Source organism: Protopterus annectens, chromosome 4.part0 (genome assembly GCF_019279795.1).
Source record: "Protopterus annectens isolate FY-2018-M chromosome 4.part0, PAN1.0, whole genome shotgun sequence".
Taxonomy (NCBI): domain Eukaryota; kingdom Metazoa; phylum Chordata; order Ceratodontiformes; family Protopteridae; genus Protopterus; species Protopterus annectens.
The window spans coordinates 1,057,648,268-1,057,670,271 of record NC_056733.1 but is presented as its reverse complement, the minus strand read 5'-3'; the positions used below and the strand labels follow the sequence as shown (position 1 = coordinate 1,057,670,271).

Genomic DNA, 22,004 nt, shown 5'->3' with positions numbered 1-22,004 from the left:
ATGTCACCCCTTCCAAATATAACAGAAATTTCTCTCTATGCAAGGTGCTTTCACCCTGAAGGCAGAGCAGTGTAAAGCTGGAGAGATCGCAGCATTTGAATGTAGCGAGGAGGCAATACGGCTTTTGTGGCCCTTAAGCAGAGCAGCTATGATTATAGCATTTCCTTCACTGTGTCCCTTACCTTACCCAACACTCCCTTGTTTGGTTTTCTGCTCCCAGCATTGACACAGAATAATGTGGGATCAGTGTGCCTTAAATTATAATTTTCAGGGGATGGAAACCACAGTTATCTCAAAACCAAGAATGAGATGTTCAGTATGTGCCAAAAGACGGAACCCCCCCCCAAAAAAAAAAAAGTGAATTCTGGCTCAGGGTACTGTAGAATGTTCCAAGAAATCAGAATGGAAAAGTGATCTGAAGATCCAAGAATGGAAGGCAGTAACTGCACTCGTATGGGTCACCGCTTAATGTCAGAGAGGCATTTACTATTACAGTGAGTAAATATTGCAGTTGTAACCTACCTCTGCTATGTTTTTTAAGTTAACAAATTTTGTAAGCTAATCCATTTTGAGAAAGAATTTAAAGGGAGAAGTTTTGTAAATTGTTTTATGAAGGTAATGATAAAAAGTTGGCTTTGTTTTCTCCTTGCAGAAGAAATTCATCAGGAAGCAAAATCCCACAACGAGGACTTGGAAAAGGAAATGGATAAACTGCATGGTAAACTATTCTAAAGTGTTTATAGTTTTCCTGATTTGTTTATTGCATGATGTGAGGTAGTCCAATCTCACCTTCATTTTTACATATGGGCCGTTTTCAAGCTTGAAGACTGCTGGTTGGCTCGTGGCTAAGCAGGTATCCCATGGTGCACCAGTGCAATCCCCAGATCTCGTTTGCCGCATTGACGAGTTTGGATGTGCTTCTCTTAGCTCTGGCTAAGCTTTTGCAAATTTTCATTATTTTAGCATCTTTTGCATAATTATTGAATTTATACGTTATAGGACTTTATCTTTATTGTTTTGTTGTTGTGTGACCTTAATAGTGGTATCCTGTGTACCAATAGTAAGGCGCAATTGCGCTTTACCTAACCGTTAGATGTTCTTCATTCCACATTGCTGCAGTCCTAACTATTGGGTAGTCCGCTGTCCAGTCGGCCCGAATACCAAAGTATATGGCTGACGTCGGTCAGGGCGCATTAGACTGACGTCAGTACGTCAGGGTACTAATGCGCATGACCGACGTCATATCCTCAGTCTTTTTTGCCGCATGGTCCGATGCAGAAGCAATTTTGCGAGTGCAGGTTGGCGTTCTGAAAGTTTCTGAAGTCAGAGTTTCAGACCGAATCAAAGTTGGCTAAGTACCCCGTTGGGGATTATTTTCGTTTTTTCTTGCCTCAGTATTTAACCGGATGTCAGAAAAAGTGAATAACTGTATTTCTTGTGGGAAACAGATACCTCATAGGGATTACCATACTTTGTGTATACCTTGTTTAGGGCCTGAGCACGACGTTGTTGGTTGCCGCTCTTGTGCTAGATTTAACAAACGCACTATTAAGAGAAGGTTAGACTGTGCCAGGTTAGTGTTTGGGAAGCGTTGTAATTATAAAATGCCGTCGGATGCTCCGACGCCGCTTCAAAAAGCGCAAGGACAAAACCGCAAAGCCTAAGGTTGATGAACCGCAGTCCCGGACGCCGGTCCTTTGGAAGGCTCAGTGGAGCCAGAGGTTTTGCCAGGAGTTTCTTTGGAGTCTCAGGCAGAGACTTTACTGTTACAGGATGTACCCTCTCAGGAGGTAGGCCAGGCTGAGGGGGCTTCTCAGGTAACTGTTCTTCCCTCTCTTCCCAAGGTAGTTAGGGCCTCTCCTTCTGTTTCCAAAACTTCTTTGAGAGGTAGGCCAGGTTTAGCTTCAGTGGGGGCTTCTCCTAGTTCTTCAGGTTCTGTGCCTAAGAGACATATGCTTAAAATGGCAGAAGATTTGATTACTATGATTAGAGGTTCTATGCCCCCTCCTGATAAGAGGCCTAGGGTGGAACCTGAGTTTGAGAGTTTTGAACAGTGTTCAGAGGCTTCTGAGTCTTCGGCGGAAGACTTGCAGGAATATCCCCTTATTCTGATTCTGATGTGGATGATTCCACTCCTACAGCTTCTCCTCCTGAGGATTTCTCTTTTCAGAAACTCTGCATTCCATGAGGGAGCACTTTAAATGGGAAGGCCAAGATTACTCTGATTCAGGAAAAGGCTTAGGGAATTCTTGTTTTACCCCAGCATAGGCCTTTAGCTATTCCTCCTGTGTTGAATGTGGTGGAAGATGTTTTGCAGAGGCTTCCTGAACCCTGATTCTTTGCCTCCTGCCCTGTTAAACCTGATAGGTATTATAGGGTGCCTGAAGCTCATAAGTATCTTTTAAGAGCCCTAGGGCAGATCCGGAAACTGTTTCTCAGGGACCTAAAGGTGTTAAGGCCTCTGTTGTTAAAAATCCTGTTCCATCTGATAAAGAGGCAAGGGCTTTGGATAGATGGGGAAAGAAAGTGTATACTTCTTCCACTTTAGCCATGAGGCGTTGAATTGTCAGTTCCACATGCTAAAATATCAAAATTATCTCCTTTCACAATTGAAATCTAAGGTGGATGCTTTGGCGGAAGGTATTGAGTGTAAAGAGTTGCTAGATTTAGTTCATGTGTCTGAACAAGTGGGTAAGCATTCTTTGCAATGTGGTTTTGATGCTGTACAGGCCTCCTCGAGGGTGGCTGCCACTAGTTCTGTTCTTCGCAGGCATGCCTGGTTGAGGGATCAGAATTTGGCTGAGCATGTTAAGACAAGGATTTTGGATGCTCCTTTACAGTCTGATGTGTTGTTTGGTTCACCTGTGGAAGCAGTTTTAAAGAAAATGGAGGACAAAGCTAAGTCTATGCAAACTGTTAAAGATTGTTTGCAGGTACAGCCACGAAGTTTAGTAGAAATTGGCCTACTAAGGGATGGACATATCCTGCTTATGATTCTCAGTCTAGGGTAGGTCTAGACGTGGTAGGGGCAGAGCTCATGGTTCTTATAGGCCTAGGAAAGGGAGTTCTCCTGCACAGAATTCTGGTGTGGGCAGGGTCAGTCCTTTCGTAAACAGACCCAATGACTTGCCTTTTCAGCTGCCAGTAGATTCTCGCCTGGCAGCTCCTTTGGGAGGAAGACTGTCTCTTTTCAAAGAAAATTGGGATTTAATTACTCAAGACAGATGGGTGTTGGATATCATTCACCATGGTTACAGGTTTTATTTCCATACATTGCCCCTTTCAAAGGCATGCCAGACGTTCCTCCTCCACAAAGGAAAGAGGCTCACAAGCAAATTTCTCTGTTACTCCAAATAGGGGCCATTCAGCCAGTTCCTGTATCAGAAAGGGGCCTAGGATTTTATTCTCGCCTGTTCCTAGTACCAAAGAAGGGGAACACGTGGAGACCAATTTTGGATTTATCTATCCTCAACACTTATCTGGACATTCCCAAGTTCAAGATGTTGACGTTACAACAGCTTTTACCTCTGCTGGGCAAAGATCACTGGATGGTAACTTTAGATCTCAAAGAAGCTTACCTTCATGTGCCTATAAGACTACGTTGCAGGAAGTATCTACGTTTTCGAGCTGGAAATTCTCATTATCAGTTCTCTGCATTGCCCTTTGGCTTATCTACTGCGCCCAGAGTATTCACAAAGGTTCTGGCTCCAGTGATAGCTTACTTCAGGCTAAAAGGAATTCAAATCTATCCTTACTTGGACGATTGCCTGATTCTGGCTCAGGAAAAGGAAGATCTTCTACAGCATTTGGAATATGTCATAGCAGTGCTAAGATGCCTAGGGTATTCTGTGAACGAAATAAAGTCCAGTCTAGTACCCTCTCAAGACATGTGCTTTCTGGGTGTAAGACTGAATACAGCAGCCCAGATGGCATTTTTAACCCCGGACAAACAAAAGAATCTTTCAAGTTACTTCCATCAGCTATCTCTTCAGTCCGGGCTGACTGCAAGGACAGTCCTTCAAGCCTTAGGGTTCATGGCATCTTGTATTCTGGTGCTTCCCAATGCCAAACTGCGTATGAGGAAGCTACAATGGTATCTCAAAAATGTATGGACACAGCACTGCCAGGATTTGGACACTGTCATTCAAATAATACCTTGCATTCAAAAGGAATTTCTGTGGTGGGCTCAGGAATGTCACCTAAACAAGGGACTCTGTGACCCGGCCAGAGGCGAGTCAGATTCTAACGACAGATGCCTCAGACATTGCTTGGGGAGCTCATCTAAATGGAAAGTGGATACAAGACAAGTGGCCTGCCAGACTACAGCATCTACATATCAACATGAAGGAGATGTTAGCAGTCCAGTTTGCATTAATGGCTTTCAAGGAGTTACTTCTTCCAGGACAGGTGTTGATTCTAACAGACAACACAACTGTCATGTGGTACATCAACAAACAAGGGGGAACACATTCTTACCCATTGTGCAGGCAAGCAATGATTTTATGGGAGACTGCGCTCAGCTTGCAACTAACTCTTCAGGCAAGGTTTCTGCCGGAGCACAGAACTCCTTAGCAGATGTGTTAAGCAGACAAATCATGGATCCCCACGAGTGGAAACTGGATCTTCATGTATTTCAAAAGTTGACAGTGTCCTGGGAACTCCAGACATAGATCTGTTCGCTTCTCCACTAAACCACCAGCTGCCAAAGTTTTGCACAAAGAGGTTTCATCACACAGCTTGGAAAGTGGATGCTCTTTCTTTCAGTTGGAAAAATCTTCATGTGTATGCGTTTCCACCTCTGCCTCTTCTTCCAAAGGTGCTTCTAAAGGTCAGACAAGACAAGCCAAGGATGATTTTAATAGCTCCAGATTGGCCTCGGCAGCACTGGTACCCATTACTGAGGAGTCTGGTAAAGAAGCCTCCGTGGCCTTTACCCTTGATTCCACACCTGTTGTCTCAGAGAGAAGGTCACCTGCTCAATGTCAAGCTTCACTCTCTTCATCTAACAGCCTGGCATATTCTGTTTTGAAAGACAGTAGGTCTCAACTTCCTCAACAAGTTTTAAATGTGATTATGGAAGCCAGGAGACCCAGTACAAGGAAAGTGTATTCAGAAAAATGGAAGAGATTTTTATTTTGGAGTGCAGCAAAGAATTTGGAGATTTCTGAGCCTAATTTGAGTGTGGCTCTTCAATATCTTACTGAGTTATTGGACAAAGGTTTGTCTTTCTCTTCCATTAAGATTCATGCTGCAGCAATTTTAGCTCACTATGATTGTGACCCACCATTGTTTTCACATCCTTTGTTCAAGCAATTTCTTAGAGGGGCAAAGAATATAAGACCTCCACGTAGAGCTCCTACTCCTGCTTGGGATCTCAATTTTGTGTTGGAGAAACTTACTCTACAACCTTTTGAGCCTGCAGCTACTGCTGAACTGAAATACTTGTCTTGGAAGACTGCTTTTTTGTTGGCCATTACTTCTGCAAGAAGGGTTTCTGAGTTACAGGCCCTTATGGCGGTTGGGCCTTTTTTGATTTTTCATAAGGTTAGGGTATCATTACGTACAAATCCTTCCTTTATGCCTAAAGTGGTTTCTAGTGTGGCTTTAAACCAGACTATTCATTTGCCTACGTTTTATGCAGATCCCCAAAATAAAGGGGAAAAGATTTTGCACACTTTAGATGTACACAGGCAATTGCGTTATTATTTGAGCAGGACTAAGGATTTTAGACAGTCTCAGCAGTTGTTTGTTTCTTTTGCTTTGAGTTCTCAGGGCAAGCCTGTGTCAAAACAAACTATTTCTCGATGGATTGGGTTTTGCATTGCCTTTTGTTATTCCCATCATGGCAAGGAGATTCCAGCTGGGATTAGGCCTCATTCCACTAGGGCTACTGCCACTTCAACAGCTTTTCTAAGGGGGGTGGCAACTAAGGACATTTTGGAGGCAGCAACTTGGAGTTCAGTGCACACTTTCTCTAAGCATTACCACCTTCCTCTCTACTCTAAGTCTAGGGCTGGTTTTGCAACAGCCATTTTGCAAGGCATGTTATCAGCTCCTGCTTCTTTGTGATTTGCCAGCCTCCCTTACCTCCGCTTTGGGATTCTACCCAATAGTTAGGACTGCAGCAATGTGGAATGAAGAACATAGTACAGTTTTGTACCTACCATAAATGTAGATGTTCGAGGATCCACATTGCTGCAGTCCAATTTACCCTCCCTCCTTCCCCTCTATGTTAGGGGTGGTTGTGTAGGTGAGATTATGTTCAGCTGGATTTGTATATATTGTACATATTTTTGGTGCAGGTATGTTTGGTGTTTTTTTTGGGTTTTGGGCCTTATCTTTTCAGGGTCTTCTGACATCTGGGGCAAGAAAAGACTGAGGATATGACGTCGGTCATGCGCATTAGTACCCTGACGTACTGACGTCCGTCTAATGCGCCCTGACCGACATCAGCCATATACTTTGGTATTCGGGCCGACTGGACAGCGGACTACCCAATAGTTAGGACTGCAGCAATGTGGATCCTCGAACATCTACATTTATGGTAGGTACAAAACTGTACTTTTTGGCGGTTTCTCCTTTTTTCTTGTTTACAGTTAGGATTTATCTAAATTGCTTTGTGGCTTTGCGTGAGTAGTATAGTAGTCTACTGTATTCAGTAGTTAGATTCACTTGTTTTTCCTTTCTTGTCTAGAGAAATAGTTTGGCGAGTTTGCCGTTTTTAATCAATAGGGGCTCCTATTGATTATTTCCTGTTGAACGATTATTGTTGATTGGTGGTCTTTAGCGGGGACCTGCTAAAGTCTTAATTTCTTACAGTTGTTAATTTGCTACCCTTGAGTGTGTGTGTTGTGTCTTCTTGGTCTTTGAATTAGAAGACCCGGTTCTTCACAGGGCTAGACCCGTTTAACTTAGAGGAACTAGTCCTTGTTATTTAAAATATTCTCCAGTGTGACTGAATCTGTCTAGTGTTTAGTGGAAAATCTAGGTTTCTATGTTACACCATGCTAGACCAGTTTAACTTGGAGGACTTGGTCCTCGTGTAATTCGTCTGTAGGACTAGGCCCGTTTTAGTTAGAGGACCTAGTCCTCAGTCATTTTCTTTCTCTTTCTTTTTCCCTCTGATTGCATGTGGGTTGCAATGTCTAAGGATAGCAAGGAGCACAATCCCTCTGTCTTAAATGTATGAAGTGCTCCAGGAAAATGTCCTTGACCATTGGTCACAGTAGTTTTGTCTACTGTTTGGGAGCCATCCATTTCCAAGAATCATGTTTGTTCTGTCATGCTTTCTCTCCTAGAATGTTGCAGGAAAGAAAGAACAAACTGACACTTAGGGGTCTTTTGAAGCCAACCTTCGAGGAAGCTTTGTCTGGTTCTTCGGCTTCTTTGTCTGTCTTCTAAGTCAAGATCTGATTCAGAATCTAAAGGTTCAAAAAGGCCTTCTCCGGCACTGGCTAGTGTTTCGGAGCTGCCTGCCAAATTAATAAAACCTGCCTCCTCGACTCCTCAGTCTTCGGAGCCGAAGGAGAGCACTATGGTTTCGGAGTTGATCACAGATCTTTCAGCGCAGACTGCTGAATCCTTGCAGATAGTTGACTTTGCTTCTCTGAGCTGGTTTGTAGAGTCCCTACCGGTCTCTCTGGTCAAATCTGCAGTGCCTGCTAGGTCGAGATCCCCAAACTTATCTTCCAGGTCTTCCAGGATACTTTCAGAAGATGTGGAGAGGATAGTACTGAGACTCCTCAAGTCGTCTTCCCTGCCTAAATTTTTGTTGACTTCGACCCAATGGGCCCCGGAGCCACTCGAACCAGTCTTTTCTCCATCTGTGATTCCTCTTCCGAGCCATGTTGGTTTTTCGGAACCAGAGTGCTTGTTAGCAGTGGAGGAACCCTCTGTTCCGGTCCACCTTACTGTTGCATTGGAGCTGAGTTCAGCTCTGACATGTTCGGCTCCATCTGTCATGTCCAGGGACCGAAGCTCTTCTGTCGGTGCAGAGGTGGAGGTTTTGAATTCATCTTTGTCGGTTCCGAGCCTTCCTCTCAGTGCGTTCGCCAGGGTGAGCTTGGACCCTGCATGTATCTCTGAGCCGATGGCTCTGGCTCCGGCACCATCCTTTGTCTCTTTGGAGCGGGGACGGTCTTTGGAGCCAGAGAGATCTGCTTTTGAGGTGATGAGGAGTGTGCTGTCACAATCTACAGCCCCTGCCAGTGGTACAAGCACTCTCAACCCCCCCCCCAGGGCTTCCCACTGCAGTCTCAGTCTCTACTCTCTCCAAAGATAGCCGAGACCCACAGCCTCAGGAGCCACCGGCTGGTGGCCCCTACTCTTCTGGGGGCATCCCCAGAAGGTCCTTTTGAGGAGCCCTTGCAGAAGAGAGTATGCAAGAGGAAGCATATGGACTCCCAGGATGTCTGATATCGGACACTGACCTCGATGAGTTGGAGGGGTCCCCTAAGTTGTCCTCTGAGGTCTCCTTTGTGTACATTCTAGAGATCCTTAAACAGCGGTGCGACTGGCTCACTGTCAACCCTTCTGATGAGTTGGTGTACCTGAAGGCTTTCGGGTCTTAACCCTCTGCCTCTTGGGTGTCTCCACCTTTTGACGAACTAATGGATCTGGTTAGTCAGAAGGTTTGGGATACTCCTGATGCTGTGGAGCCAGTATGTAGAAGAACAAATAAGTTCCTGTTTGCCCCTCCTGGAAAAGAATTCTTGTGTAAGGGCGTTCCCGTAGATGCCATGGTGGTGGTGGCAGCCATGAAGGAGTTGGCAGAGACTTCTTCCTCTGCATATCCGCCAAACAAGGAGTCTCGACAGATGGACAGATTTGGGAGGCGCGTTTTTAGTTCAGCGGCCTTTACACGTAAATTCCTGAACTATCTTACCCATTTTATGAGGTTGTAGAGGGATCTCCTCAAGGAGTTAGGAGATTCCATACAGGGTGTTTGTCCTGAGGGAGTCCCGGACAGGATCTCTGCTCAGTTGTCCACCCTAAATTCCGTAGTTAACTCCTCCATGCGGCTCATATCTCGTGCGGCTGATGGAGCGACCAGAGCAGCTGGTTCAGGAATTGCCCTTGTGCGCCACTCCTGGATGTGCTTGTGTAATTTTGCGGAGCCGTTCAAGTCCACCTTCACCAACACCCCATTTGATGGTTCCTCCTTGTTTGGTTTCAAGGTGAAAGATACACTCACTCAGTGTGAAGAGGAAGTAAAGACTTTCTCTGCCGTGGGAGTCCGTTTAAGTCCCCTTGCATCTTTGTATCCAGAAGCCTGGCTAAATTTAACCCAAGACAAGTAGGTACAAAGAGTTGTTACCAGAGGATATATCATACCCTTTTCCCTTCCACTGTTTGTTCCCAAGAAGATCCCAGATGTTCCACCCAATCACAGGGATCAGGCAACTGTGGAGATCAACAAGTTGCTCTCAAAAAGAGTCCTCCAGCCCGTGCCAGAAGACCAGATAGGATCTGGAACTTACTCCAGGTTCTTATTAGTCCCAAAACGAACCGGAGACTGGAGGCTGATATTGGACCTTAGCAAATTTAACGATTCCATGAAAAAGGACAAGTTTCGGATGGTAACACTGCAGTCGATACTCTCGTTGTTAGGGAAAGAGTATTGGATGTGCTCTCTAGATCTCCGACACACGTACTACTATATAAAAATGGACAAGGCGTCATGGGAGCCAGCCATTATCAGTTTCGTGCTGTGCCCTTTACTCTCAGCACATCCCCCAGGGTATTCACCAAATGCATGGCAGTAGTGACAGCTCACCTGAGACGTCAGGGATTCCAGGTGTTTCCGTGTTTGGACAACTGGCTCCTGACCGCTCCCACCAGGCATCTACTTCTCCAAAACAGGGACATCACCATCCAGCTTTGTGCTCCAACTAGGGATCTCCATAAATTGGGAAAAAATCTGCATTACTGCCTTCACAATCTGTGATTTTTATAGGCGCATAGGTAAACGCAGTGGATATGACAGTCTTCCCGCCGAAAGAGCACAAAACCTCATCTCACAAGTTCAGCGACTTCTCCCATTTCGGAAGGTCAAAGCAAAGTGGATTATTCAACTTCTTGGAACGATGGCCTCAACCATTCTGTTAATACCTCTAGCCAGGTTGCATTTGAGAATCCTTCAGTGGCTCCTGTTCTCCCAGTAGTCGTTCCAATACCTATTGCTGAATCACTCTATTCTCCTGACAGAATCATGCAAAAAGGAACTTCGTTTGTGGATAGCCCCAACGATTTGTTCATGGGAGCTCCCTCTGTGCCTGCCCAACCCGTTGCCACTGTGACCATGGATGCCTCCCAGGTCGGGTGGGGGGGCATTATCTGGGCAGTACGGTCCACGGCACATGGCAAGAACACGAGTCTCATCTGCATATCAACGTTCTGGAGATGAGTGGTGCTTCTGGCGTTGTAAGCACTTTAGGACCTTCTTCCTCCAGGGAAGATTGCAATACAATTGGAAGTCTGTTGTGTGGTTTATCAACAAACAGGGTGGTACCAGATCTTACCCACACTGTTGAGAGGCCATGCGAGTTTGGGAATGGGTGATTTCTTCCCAGCGCTTTCTGGTGGCAACACATTCTGGGGACAACCAACGTGATAGCCGACAACCGGAGTTGGGCAATCCTGATGCCCCACGAGTGATCTCTGAAATGGGAAATAGTGGAACAGATTTTCCTAAAATGGGGACAACCTTGCTGCAACCTTTTTGCCAGTCCAGTCAATGCCAAGTGCAGCAGTTATTTTTCTCTAATTCCCCCTCCGGGGGAAGCACCCAGAGAAGCTCTGGTACACGACTGGCCCAAGGGACTTCTCTATGCCTTCCCTCCTTTTCCTCTAATCTCCAAAGTAATACAGAAAGCCAACCGACTGGAGAGCAAGTTGATCCTCATTGTGCCTTACTTGCCTCATCAGGTCTGGTTTTCCTTCCTCGAGCCTCTTCTGGACGATCCTTGAATCCTGGACCCAGTTCCAGATCTGCTAACCCACATGGGTTTGCTATACCTCTCTCTCCACACCCTCAAATTGACAGCTTGGCTGATCCAGTTCCATCTCTAGTCAGGCTTCATGATGTTTCATAGTCAGTGTCCCATATTCTTTTATCCTTACACAAACCATCAGCCAGAAGGCTGTATGACAGTAAGTGGAAAAGGTTTCCTATTTCGGCACAGAAAATGAATGTGGATCCTTACACCTCTCCCGTTCCCATAATTCTGGAATTCCTTTCGGAGCTTTTTCAGCAGGGATCTGCCACAGTCACCATCAAAGTACAATTGGCAGCTATTTCACATTTTTATTTGGGATCTCCAAATGTTAACCTTATGTCGCATAAGTTATGTAAAACCTTCTTGAGAGGAGCCACCTTGCTAAGACCACCTTTACAGGAACCTGTGGCTTCTTGTGACTTAAATTTTGTGTTGTCCAAACTAACACCCCTCCTTTTGAACCGTCTCATTCAGCTTCCTTAAAGTACTTGTCTTGGAAGACTGTGCTTTTGGTAGCTATTACATCAGCCAGACTTGTTTCTGAGCTACATGCCCTGTCTATTAAACCACCTTATTTAGTTTTTCATAAAGACAGGGTTTCTTTACGTACCAATCCTTCATTTGTCCCCAAAGTTTGTTCTGCCACATTGAACCAGTTCTTTGAACTCCCAGTCTTCTTTCCCAGTCATAGCAATGCAGCGGAATACCGTTTTCACCGGCTGGATGTTCAGAGGCAGCTGCTTTTCTATTTGCAATGGACCAAAGAATTTTGGAAGTCAGACCATTTGTTCGTTTCCTTTTCTTATTCCAGATTGGGTTTGCCAGTTTTTAAGGTGACATTGTTTAACTGGATTTTGAGTTGCATAGCTTTTATCTACAGCTCTGAGGGCAGACCCTTACCCCACAGGATCAAAGCTCGCTCTACCAGGTCTCTGTCTACCTCTGCAGCCTTCCAAGCCAGGGTACCAGTTGATCATATCTGTGCAGCAGCTACGTGGGCTACCCCTCACACCTTTATTACTTATAAGTTGGAATTGTTTTCTAGGGGTAGAGCATCCTTTGGTTCCACGGTGCTCAGGAGCATCTTCCAATAAGCCACCCAATAATTAGGTGCTAGGGACGCTGTCCCATATGTAAAAATGAAGGTGAGATTGGACTAACAAAGAAGTTATGTACTCACCATAATGTTTCATGATGGTAGTCCATCTCCCACTTCATTTTTACCAACCCTCCCTCCTGCCCCCATCCTGGAAGATCTGGAGGTAATATAAATTTCTTGGTCTGCGACCCTTTAGTATTGGTTTGTTGGTTAAGGGTTTCCATCTCTTTCTATCACTAGTGAGGAGCAAACAAGATCTGGGGATTGCACTGGTACACCGTGGGATACCTGCTTATCCAAGAGCCAACCAGAAGTCTTCGAGCTTGATCATCGGCCGAGTCTGAGCAGAGGATTGGCTCCGAACCCATATGTGAAAATGAAGGGTGAGATGGACTACCAACATGGAACGTTATGGTGAGGTACATAACTTCTTTTTTTACATGTATGTTACTATTGGAGAACTTTGACCAAAGCCTCTGGTGAGATGCCAGTTTGGTAAGAAATGGTATTGAACTTTATTTTGTCAAGTCAGTGAGTGAGGCAAGTTTCATCTAAAAAATGGTGAATGTAGGAATGTGGTGTGTGATGCTGCCCTTTAATATCTTGATTTGAATATGTACTACGGTAAATCTTCCATTTTTGTTATGTAGATTGGTTAATGCTGACATTGTCATGTGTTTCTATGTTCAGGGCTTGTCTTTATGTACACATACATGTGGAAGGTAATTTCCCCAGGAAATTGTGCATACTGTTTTAAATTTAGCTGAGGATGGACTTCAGTTTTATTGATTTTTCAGCTCTGAGTGGTTCACAGAGGTGGTGTTGCAGTCTCCCACTATTGCTGTGGGTCGTTTGGCTGTGAGAGACCACACATCAACTTTCCATGTTCTGTTTCAGCCTTAAATGAATTCTCACTGCTTCCTTTGTCAGTCCCTGGTCTTGTTCCTTTCCAAACTGGTACAATTTTTGAGGTTTCTTAAATTTTTCTCTGGGTTTTGCAGATTGTGATCTGAAACTCAGTTGCCATCGTTCCTCCCAAGTATTGGAAGAGCAGAGTAATAACTTCTGATTTATTCTGCTACTTACCATTGTGGCTGGTTACCTGTAATCCCTTAAAGAATATAGGAAAGTGATAGAAAAACAAAAAAAAAATCAATATCTGCCTTGTTATAAAAGGTAGGAAAGATTAGTTTCCTCTTAAAATTAAGCTTTGCAGACCCTTTCGATCCTCCTGAGCTGCAGGCACATTTTCCTTATTCCTTATATTTATAAGGGAGTCTCACCATTGCTGATTTTAGTCATCTTGTGATTTTTAAAATGCGAATTTATGGGAGTAGCTGTATTTCTGGTGCACTCTTTCATTTCCTGTTTAAATCTGATAAGGTTTTTAAAGCTGGAAGCATCGGCCTTCTGGGCAGCTGGAGGGATAGTTCAGTCCAGATTTCTGTCTGGAGACCATGCAGGCTTTTACCATTCCTTTTTCTGGAAGCTTCACAGCAGTTGAATCGAACATCATTGGGATAGATGCTATTGGAGGAAAATATCCATTCCTTTACCAACTACTTTTTATAAGGAGAAGAGAGTAGATGCCCAGTACCTGGTCACCTGATGACTGCAGGCATAATTTTCTTGGACAGTGAAGACTTCTTGCCTTGTATTTTGACTTGATATTAAAGCAGCATATTGTTTTAAGGCTGTGCAAATACTTAGAAACTAGTGTGGTTCCCAACAGATGCACATCTCCCCGCCTTTTGATTCTGAGGGTGGTAGTGAAGATGAATTTGTTTATTTACATCACTGTCCTCCAGATGTTACCATCTCACAGAAGTCTCTCAAAGGACAAGGTGGTTCTTTAAGGTCTATTCATCATTTTAAAGATTAGCTGGCCTGAACTAGTAGCGGTCCTGTCTTTTTTCTTTTAAAAGTTTTGTTAAACAAGCAATAAAACTGTTTTATATTTTAGTAAATGTAAAACTCAGAAATGGTGTTTAGTTACCTTCATGGGTGTTGGCCGTGTGGGCTAAAGAATGAGACATCTGACTAGAGAGAAAGTGAGTGTCAAAGATTGTGGGTTTCAGTCCTGTGGTGGTGGTTTAAAGGGTTAGCCAGAAATTTGTCAGTTAAGTGTGGAGCATTAAGGCTTGAACTGCTAAGTAGCATCTCCAAATACTCTGCGGTTTGATTCTTCTCTGCTTTTCATGTGTGTACTATGTGGGTCACTTGGACAGTCTGAGGCCTGGGAAATTGGAATAGGCTCTTTATTGATCTGTTAGATCCAATACCTCAACTACTTATCTATGAACCTGTCCATATTTTTTCCAATAGCTTAGCAGTTTTCTCTTGCTTCTGACGCCTTTCAACAAAATAAACGATACATGGTAAAGTTAAGATCTCAAAATTTTTAATATTTTCCATCATCAGGCTTCAAATTCATTAATGTTTTAATACTTCCATTCATAGCAGTCATTAATCTTGTTGCAGCAAGGATTTACTCGCACTGTGCTGATAGAAAAAAGTCAAAAGTTTATCAGAAATCTGAAAGCCTTCCCCTCTAACTCTGAGGAAGCTCAGGATGACATTGGGTGAAAGCGCTTTGTTTTTAAAGTTTGGACTGTTGTATTGGTTGGCGGTAGTGTTTTTTGTTTTTATATGTCCATGTCATCCTTTGAGAGGCTTTTAGGAAATGTCTGACTTAACTGTAGAGCCAGGCTTGGGTTCCCCTGTAGATGAGATTGATCTTATAGAGTATTTACTGGACATTATTCTTTCTAACAATTTTGTCTTGTTTAATGGCAGCTACTATCTTCAAAGATCAGGGGTAGCTATGGGCTCCCCCTGTGGGGGGAGTTTTGCCAATTACATGATGGCTTTTTGGGAGGAAGAGTACTTAGAGTGAAATCTGTAAGGAACATGTTTGGTATACCAGATTTTTGGATGACATTTTTATTGGTTTTAAAGGCTATCAACAAGCTTTAACATTTGTCGAGCAGATTTCAGGTTTAACCCATTTCTTGGCTTTTACCTTTGAATTTGGGTCTGAGCAGATTTCTTACCTTGATGTGTTCCTTTTGAAGAATAGACCTAATATGAGATATGTGGCCAGAATTTTTAGGAAGGCCACATATTCTAATGGCTTCCTTCATTATGGAAGCAACCACCCCTTACATCAGATGAAGGCGGTGGTTAAAGGCCAACTAGTGAGAGCGGCCAGGATGGTCACCCTTGATGATGATTTTCTTTATGAATGTAAGCATTTGAAGAACATGTTCCTGGCCAGGTCTTACCCTATTGAATTTTTGATCGGTTATTAATGAAGTAGTAATGAAAAGGGATGAAGGATGGTTTAAACCTATCCTTGGGGGTGGATATGGATCCATTGACCCAAATATGTTGGATGTTTCTACTGGGGTATTTGGTAAGCTACCTGATGGTGTTATGGGTTATTCATTAAAGTTTAGTACTCCTTTTTCATTAGATGCTGGAACCCTAAGAAATATTTTATCCAAAAATTGTGTAGTTCTTATGGAAGATCCTTTACTTAGACAAAGGATCAATACTGAACCCGGCATGGTATTTAGGCGTGGATGTAACATTAAAAATGTATTGGAGAATAAGTGTAATTCAGTGCTGGCAAGGCCGGTACGTTTAAATATAGAAGATGTAAATTTTATCTAATAGAAGTTTCAGAGATTTTGTATTGTGAATTGTATTTATTATTTAAGAGGCAGGTTCAATTGTGAAAGTCCAGGGGTTGTTTATCTTGCCCAGTGCCAGAACTGTACTGGTTTTTATATGGTTAAAACTGAGAAATATTTGAAAGATGTTCCTCAGATATGTCGTGATTCTTGGGATTTTTTTAAACTGTTTGAATTCCCTAACATTTGATGCTGGGTACAATGACAAATTTGCCTCCCTAACAGGAACGGGCAAGTAAAAACTGAGGGTAATGCTACTCAATACTAGAAGTCTAAATTTCAAAATGCACTCCCTCGAGTTACTCCTTAAAATGGAGAACATCGATATCTGTGTAGTGACTGAGACCTCGTTCAAGGCTCCAGAGTGCACACCTGTATTACCATGCTATAACTCATACACTTTTCGGCCATCTAACGTGGATCAGAACACCAAAGGTTGGAGGTGTCTATATTCATTAAGGATAATCCACACCTCCAGGCTAGTTGCTCAGCATAATTCATCCGAGATTATCCAAGTGCAAGTAACTCTGGGCAAAACTGCAATCCAAATTGTAGCTTGCTGCAGATCCCCCACCATGTCCCAGGATTCCCACTCCTCTTTTCTTGATATACTGGAAAATATTGGGGTTCAACCAAACACCCTAATGGGCGATTTCAACTATCCCACTATTAACTGGGAAAACTACTTGTGTGCCAACACCTCAATGCTTTCTGGAATGCATAAATTCCAATGCCCTGGGTCAACTTATCCACACCCCCACCTGGGGCAGCAATATCCTAGACCTAGTCATTGCCAACATGAGTGACCAGTGTTCCACACCTGAAGTCAACTCCTTGGTCAGATCTGACCATAAGCTGAACACCCTAGATATCCACATCCCACCCCCACCCTTCATTAAGGAAACCATGGTAAAAAAAATTTCCCTAGAGCCAACTTCATGCTTCTTAAGACAGAAGTGGTGAACTTCATGACGCCCATGCAGGTGGACAATACAGTTATGACTGCTGAATCCTATGCAAGTGCACTCTATAAGCACTTAAACGAACAGAATCAAGATGCTATCCTCCAAAAAAAAAATGAAGCCAATCTGGTGGTCCCCTGCCATAAACAAACTGTACAACAGAAGGAACAAACTGTTGCAAAAGAGTAAAATCCCATGAGTGGAGGAGCTCCCTGGTCAGCCTCAGTAAGAAGCTAAAATCCCTTACAAAATCCTCCAAAGCTAACTACGAAAACAAAATCGCCACTGATTCTAAGGGCAACCACAAAGCATTCTATAGCTATGTCAAGAATCTCAATGGCAACACCCAGATCTGCTCCGAGTTACAGCGCAACGGTATGAAAATTACAGAACCAAATGATATTGGCAACATCCTGACAGATAACTTCAGTGCTAACTTTAGCCCCCCCCCCCCCCCCAAAAGGGCCCATATCTATACAGGAAGAATGCAGAGTCCCTGTAATCACAATTACGCAGGTAAAAGCTGCACACACTAAAGCCACAAACACAGCATCCATGGGACCGGACAACATCCCAGGCTGCGTTTTACACAAACTTCAGAGCAAACTGGCTTCCCACCTAAGCACCATGTTCAATCATAGCCTCACATCAGGCTTTGTGCCGACTGAATGGTGCCCAACAGTTGTCCCACTCCACAAAGGAGGAGCCACCACTGATCCCGGGAACTATTGCTCTATTAGCCTGATGAGCCTGGTCTGTAAGGCCATGAAACGTATCATCATGGAACTCAGACATTGGTAACCTCCAAACTCTGGACCCCACCCAGTTCGGGTTTGTGAAAGGCAGATCATGCCTCCTGAACCTAATCGACTTCTTTGAGGTAGTCACCAATGCTGTAGATGAGGTTAAGGTGGTTCACACAACCTATCTTGACCTCACCAAGGCTTTGGACACCATCCCCCATTCTGGAATTCTAGATAAACTCAATAAACTAGGTATAAATCCTTGCGTCACAAGATGGGTTACCAGCTGGCTCATTGACAGAACCCACACTGTAAAAGTTGCAGACTCCAAATCTGACTTCAAACTAGTGACAAGTGGAGTACCACAGGGTTCAGTCCTGGGACCTCTCCTGTTTGGTATCTACTTTTCTGAAGTGCAGGTAACACAGAAGGCTTTTGGCTAGCTAAGTTCGCAGATGACTGCCAACTAGGAGCCATAGAGTCCCTAAAAGATGTGGACATTCTACAGAAGGGCCTCACTGAGACAGATGCCTACTGCCAGAGCCATGGCCTCAAGCTCAATGCCAGAAAAGTTCATTATCTTCCCCTTTGGTAAAAACTCTGTACCCATGAACTTACCACATAGGTGGCAGTCTACTTAATGCCGAATGTGTGATGAGACCTTGGGACCCAGGTGGACAGTAGTCTCTCCTTTGATAATCACATTGCCACAGTAGTCAGGAAATCATTCTACGTGGCACACCATCACAAAAGGGTTCTCATCCAGGAAAAGAGGTCATTGTTCCCCTCTATTAGACACTCATTAGACCCATTTTTAGAGTAAAACACCCCTTTTGGAATGTACCTCACAAGACATCTGCAGTAGTTGGAAAGGCCACAGAAGTACCTCTCAAAGAGGATTACTGGCCTCAAACATATGCCCTACACTGACCATCTCAAAAAAACCTCAAGCTTTACTCCGTAGCATATCGCCTACTCCGAGGTGATCTCTGCCTAACATATAAAGTTATGTCAAACCCAGAACTGTTGGACATGCACCTAAAGAAATTCCATTCCCTCCGAGCTACATGCTCTAGGGACCTAAACCTTGTCACCACAATAAACTGGACATGCTGGAGGGATAGATTCCTGTCCTAGAGACTTCCCATACTCTGGAACAAGCTACCCATCTATGTCCAGCAAAGTTCCTCATTACCACTCTTCAAGAAAAATCTTGAGTGGATGGGAAGTAGGAAGTACACCTCAGGGATCACTTCTGTGGCTCTGCTCGACAGGGGCACAGGAAAATAACTTTCTTGGGTGGCGTAAACCAGGGAACCTTGTTGGTTAGGCTTACTTATGCCGTTTGGGCCGATAGCCTAGTACCTACCTATGAGAGACGTCTAAGAGAGAGAATTTGAGCACCAGTGCAATATTAGTAGAAGAAATAACACTAATGCTTTAGCTAGGCATGTAATGGAAAATGACGGCCATATATTTTCTTATATGGTCATCGAACAAGTGAAGGATGGAAGGGGGTGGACCATGGCAATTGCATCTGGGAGAGAGAGGGGTATATTGGCAATTGAGGCTAAATGCCTATGTTTACCCTGGACTGAATGAACAGTGCTCTTTAAAATGTATTTTGAAGCTGAAAGCCTTTTAAAGGTTTTATTATTTTGAATATTATGATTATTATTGTGAAAGTGTTTTATGTATTTGTGGATTTTTTATTTGAGATTTAGGCTATTTTTATTTTTGATATCTGGGTGTGAACATGTAAAATATATGTACATTATGTTTTGATAGACTTTGGAGGTGGGTTTTGAAGCATTTTCTTTGTTCCTATTACTGTTGAAAAATCTGGTTTAATGGCCCTTTTAATGTTTGGTTTATGTGTGATGTCATTATTTGGCTGCTATATAATAAGTTAATTTTTTATCTGTCTGAAGAAGTTTGTATTATCAACTAAGGCGCTAACCTAAACTGGTTTTTGGAGATTACCACTGCCTTTGTTGTTTTTTTTTTTTTTTTTAATAAGTTTCAGTTTTTGGCCAAGTTGTTCCCATCTCCTCTCCTTCAGTGAGCTAGAGTGTTCCAGCTTTGCTTTAGGTTGTGAGGTTCAGTAATTCATGGCAAGGGGTTAGGAGGGTGGCCTGATGGTTAAGGCATTTGCCTTGCAAACACAGGGTGCAGGGTTTGAGTCTCGCAGGGGATAATTGGCTAGGCTTGAAATGGCTCTCAAGAACAGTTAGCCTAGTACTGAACTATAAATGTTTCCATCATATGTCTTTAGTGGTCCTTTGTGTCTTCAAGATACAGTTCTTGGGCTGTTTTCACAGCCACATCTCCAACCTTTCAAGGATGTGGGTAGCCTACATAGCACTTAAGAGAACCATATATCTTTTTGTCTTGCAGATGTTCATGTTTCTGTGTTGGTTATCACATTTGGGTTATCTGCTTGCAGTAGCCCACAGTTGGCCTGATTATCAAAGTCTTGGGTCCTGCGTTGGTTGCTGTCTCATCTTCCATGACATCAGGTCATCTGGGGTATAAAGCATGCAGCCAACGCCATTACATCAGTCTTTCTTGCTGTGCAGTGCCTGAAGCAGAAGCAGTTCAAGTGCTGATCGGCCGACTCCTGAAATTTTTGTCTTTGAGTTTCAGAACCGAAGTCTTCAACTAAAGCCAAGTACCCCATTGGGGAAACTATTTCTTGCTCTTTACCGATGTCCGTAAAAGTAAATAATTGCATTTCTTGTGGAAAGCAAATAACCTCATAAAGGTTTTCATTCGTACTGTATTCCTTGCCTAGGCCCTGACCACGACGTACCTCGCTGTCGGTTTTGTGCCTTATTTAACCAACAAACTAAGCGTTGTTGGTATAAGTTACACTTCTAAATATTTTGGTTCTCAGTTCAATTATCCAGTTATGTCATCTGTAAGCCATCCGACTACTGGCATTCCGAAAAAACACAAAGATTAAGACCTGAGACAGGCCGCTAAGTCCAAAGCTGCTGACTATGCTTCTAAGCCAGTCGCCAGTTCTCAGTGAGGTGCTTTCGCAGCCCCTGATACCCACTACTTCTGATTCGCAGGCCTCTACTGAGACCCATTCGGAGTCCGGTATGCCGCGAGATGTTTCAGCTGTGGAACCTGCGGATGTCTCTACCTTGGATGGGTCCGGAGCCGCTGTGCAGGCACCGGCTTCTGAGGGTGTATTAAGGCCTACAGACTTGTATATTAAACCAACACCACCTTCTTTAAGGCCTAAAGCTTTGAACCATGCCTAGAAAAACCGATGCCCAGGCCGCATGCTCGGGCTTCTATGCCTAAAAAACAAATCGGAATGGCTGCAGACTTTATAACTTTAATCAGGGGAAGCCAACCATCCCCTTCTAAGAGACCTAGGACTGAATTTGCTTATGAATCTTCTGACCAGGATTCTGAAATTTCTGTTTCTTCTGATGACCTGGATTTACCCTTATCTGCTTATGAGAATTCTGATGCAGAGGACTCTATTCCCTCTGCATCCCCTGCAGAGGATTTTTGTTTTGGGGAAACCTTGCATACTCTTAGGGAGCATTTTTGCTGGGAAAGCCAGGATTACTCTGATTCAAAAAGAGGTTTTAGCGACTTCTTACTCCTGCCTCAACACAGGCCTCTAGCTATCCCTCCTGTACTAGACATTGTTGATGATGCCTTTTCGGAATCTAGTTTGGCTCCTACTTCTAGAAAACCTGATGGATATTACAGGGTTTATGATTCTCACAAGTTTCTTTTTAAAAATCCTACTGCGGATCCTGAGACTATTTCACGGGGAACCAAGGGCATTAATGCTGCTACTGCCAAAAATCCTACCCCTTCTGATAGACTGCAGGGTGCTGGATAGATGGGGTAAGAAGGTATACATGCAACCTTGACCATTAGGGCCTTAAACGGTCAGTTTCATATGTTTAAGTGTAAACAACATGTTATTGTATTGCTTAAACAGAAAATGATGATTCCTGACTGCTGAAAATAAAGATTTACAGGATTTAATGCATTCTGCTGTACAGGTTGGAAAACGTACTTTGCAGTGTGGGTTTGATTCATTAGAGGCCTCTTGCAGGGTTGATGTTATTGGGCCTGTACTTAAAAAGCATGCTTTGCTTAAGGAACAATCTTTGCCAGGTCATGTTAAAGCTGAATTGTTGGATGCTCCCTTAAATCAGGACAGCCTGTTTGGCAACAAAGCAGAAGTTCTTGAAAAGATGGAGGAAAAAGCTAAATCTATGCAAACTGTTAGATTTCCTACAAGTTCAGCCTTCAAGATTTAGTAGGCATTGGCCCTCTAAGAAATGGTCCTTTCCTGCCTCTTCCAGGCCTTTTCAACCCAAACCCAGAACCAGCAGAAGCCCCAGGTTTCAGTCCCAGGGTACGCACAAGACTAAACAGTGGGGGGTTTCCGCTTCCAAATCAGGGAGTAATAAGACCCCCCCTATGGAAAGCTGTCTCAATAACTTTAAAACTTCCAAGCCCTTCTCAGC

The 22,004-nt window shown here is 43.7% G+C and overlaps 1 protein-coding gene across 1 annotated transcript in view; it reads left to right on the top strand.

Moving 5' to 3' along the window:
• The window catches only part of HMMR (hyaluronan mediated motility receptor), a gene marked incomplete in the record, with an annotated part of 1,493,987 nt that overhangs the window by 480,289 nt on the left and 991,694 nt on the right, over positions 1-22,004 (top strand). The window contains 1 exon segment of the mRNA XM_044068985.1: positions 653-718. Within this exon segment, the coding sequence (XP_043924920.1) occupies positions 653-718 (66 nt within the window).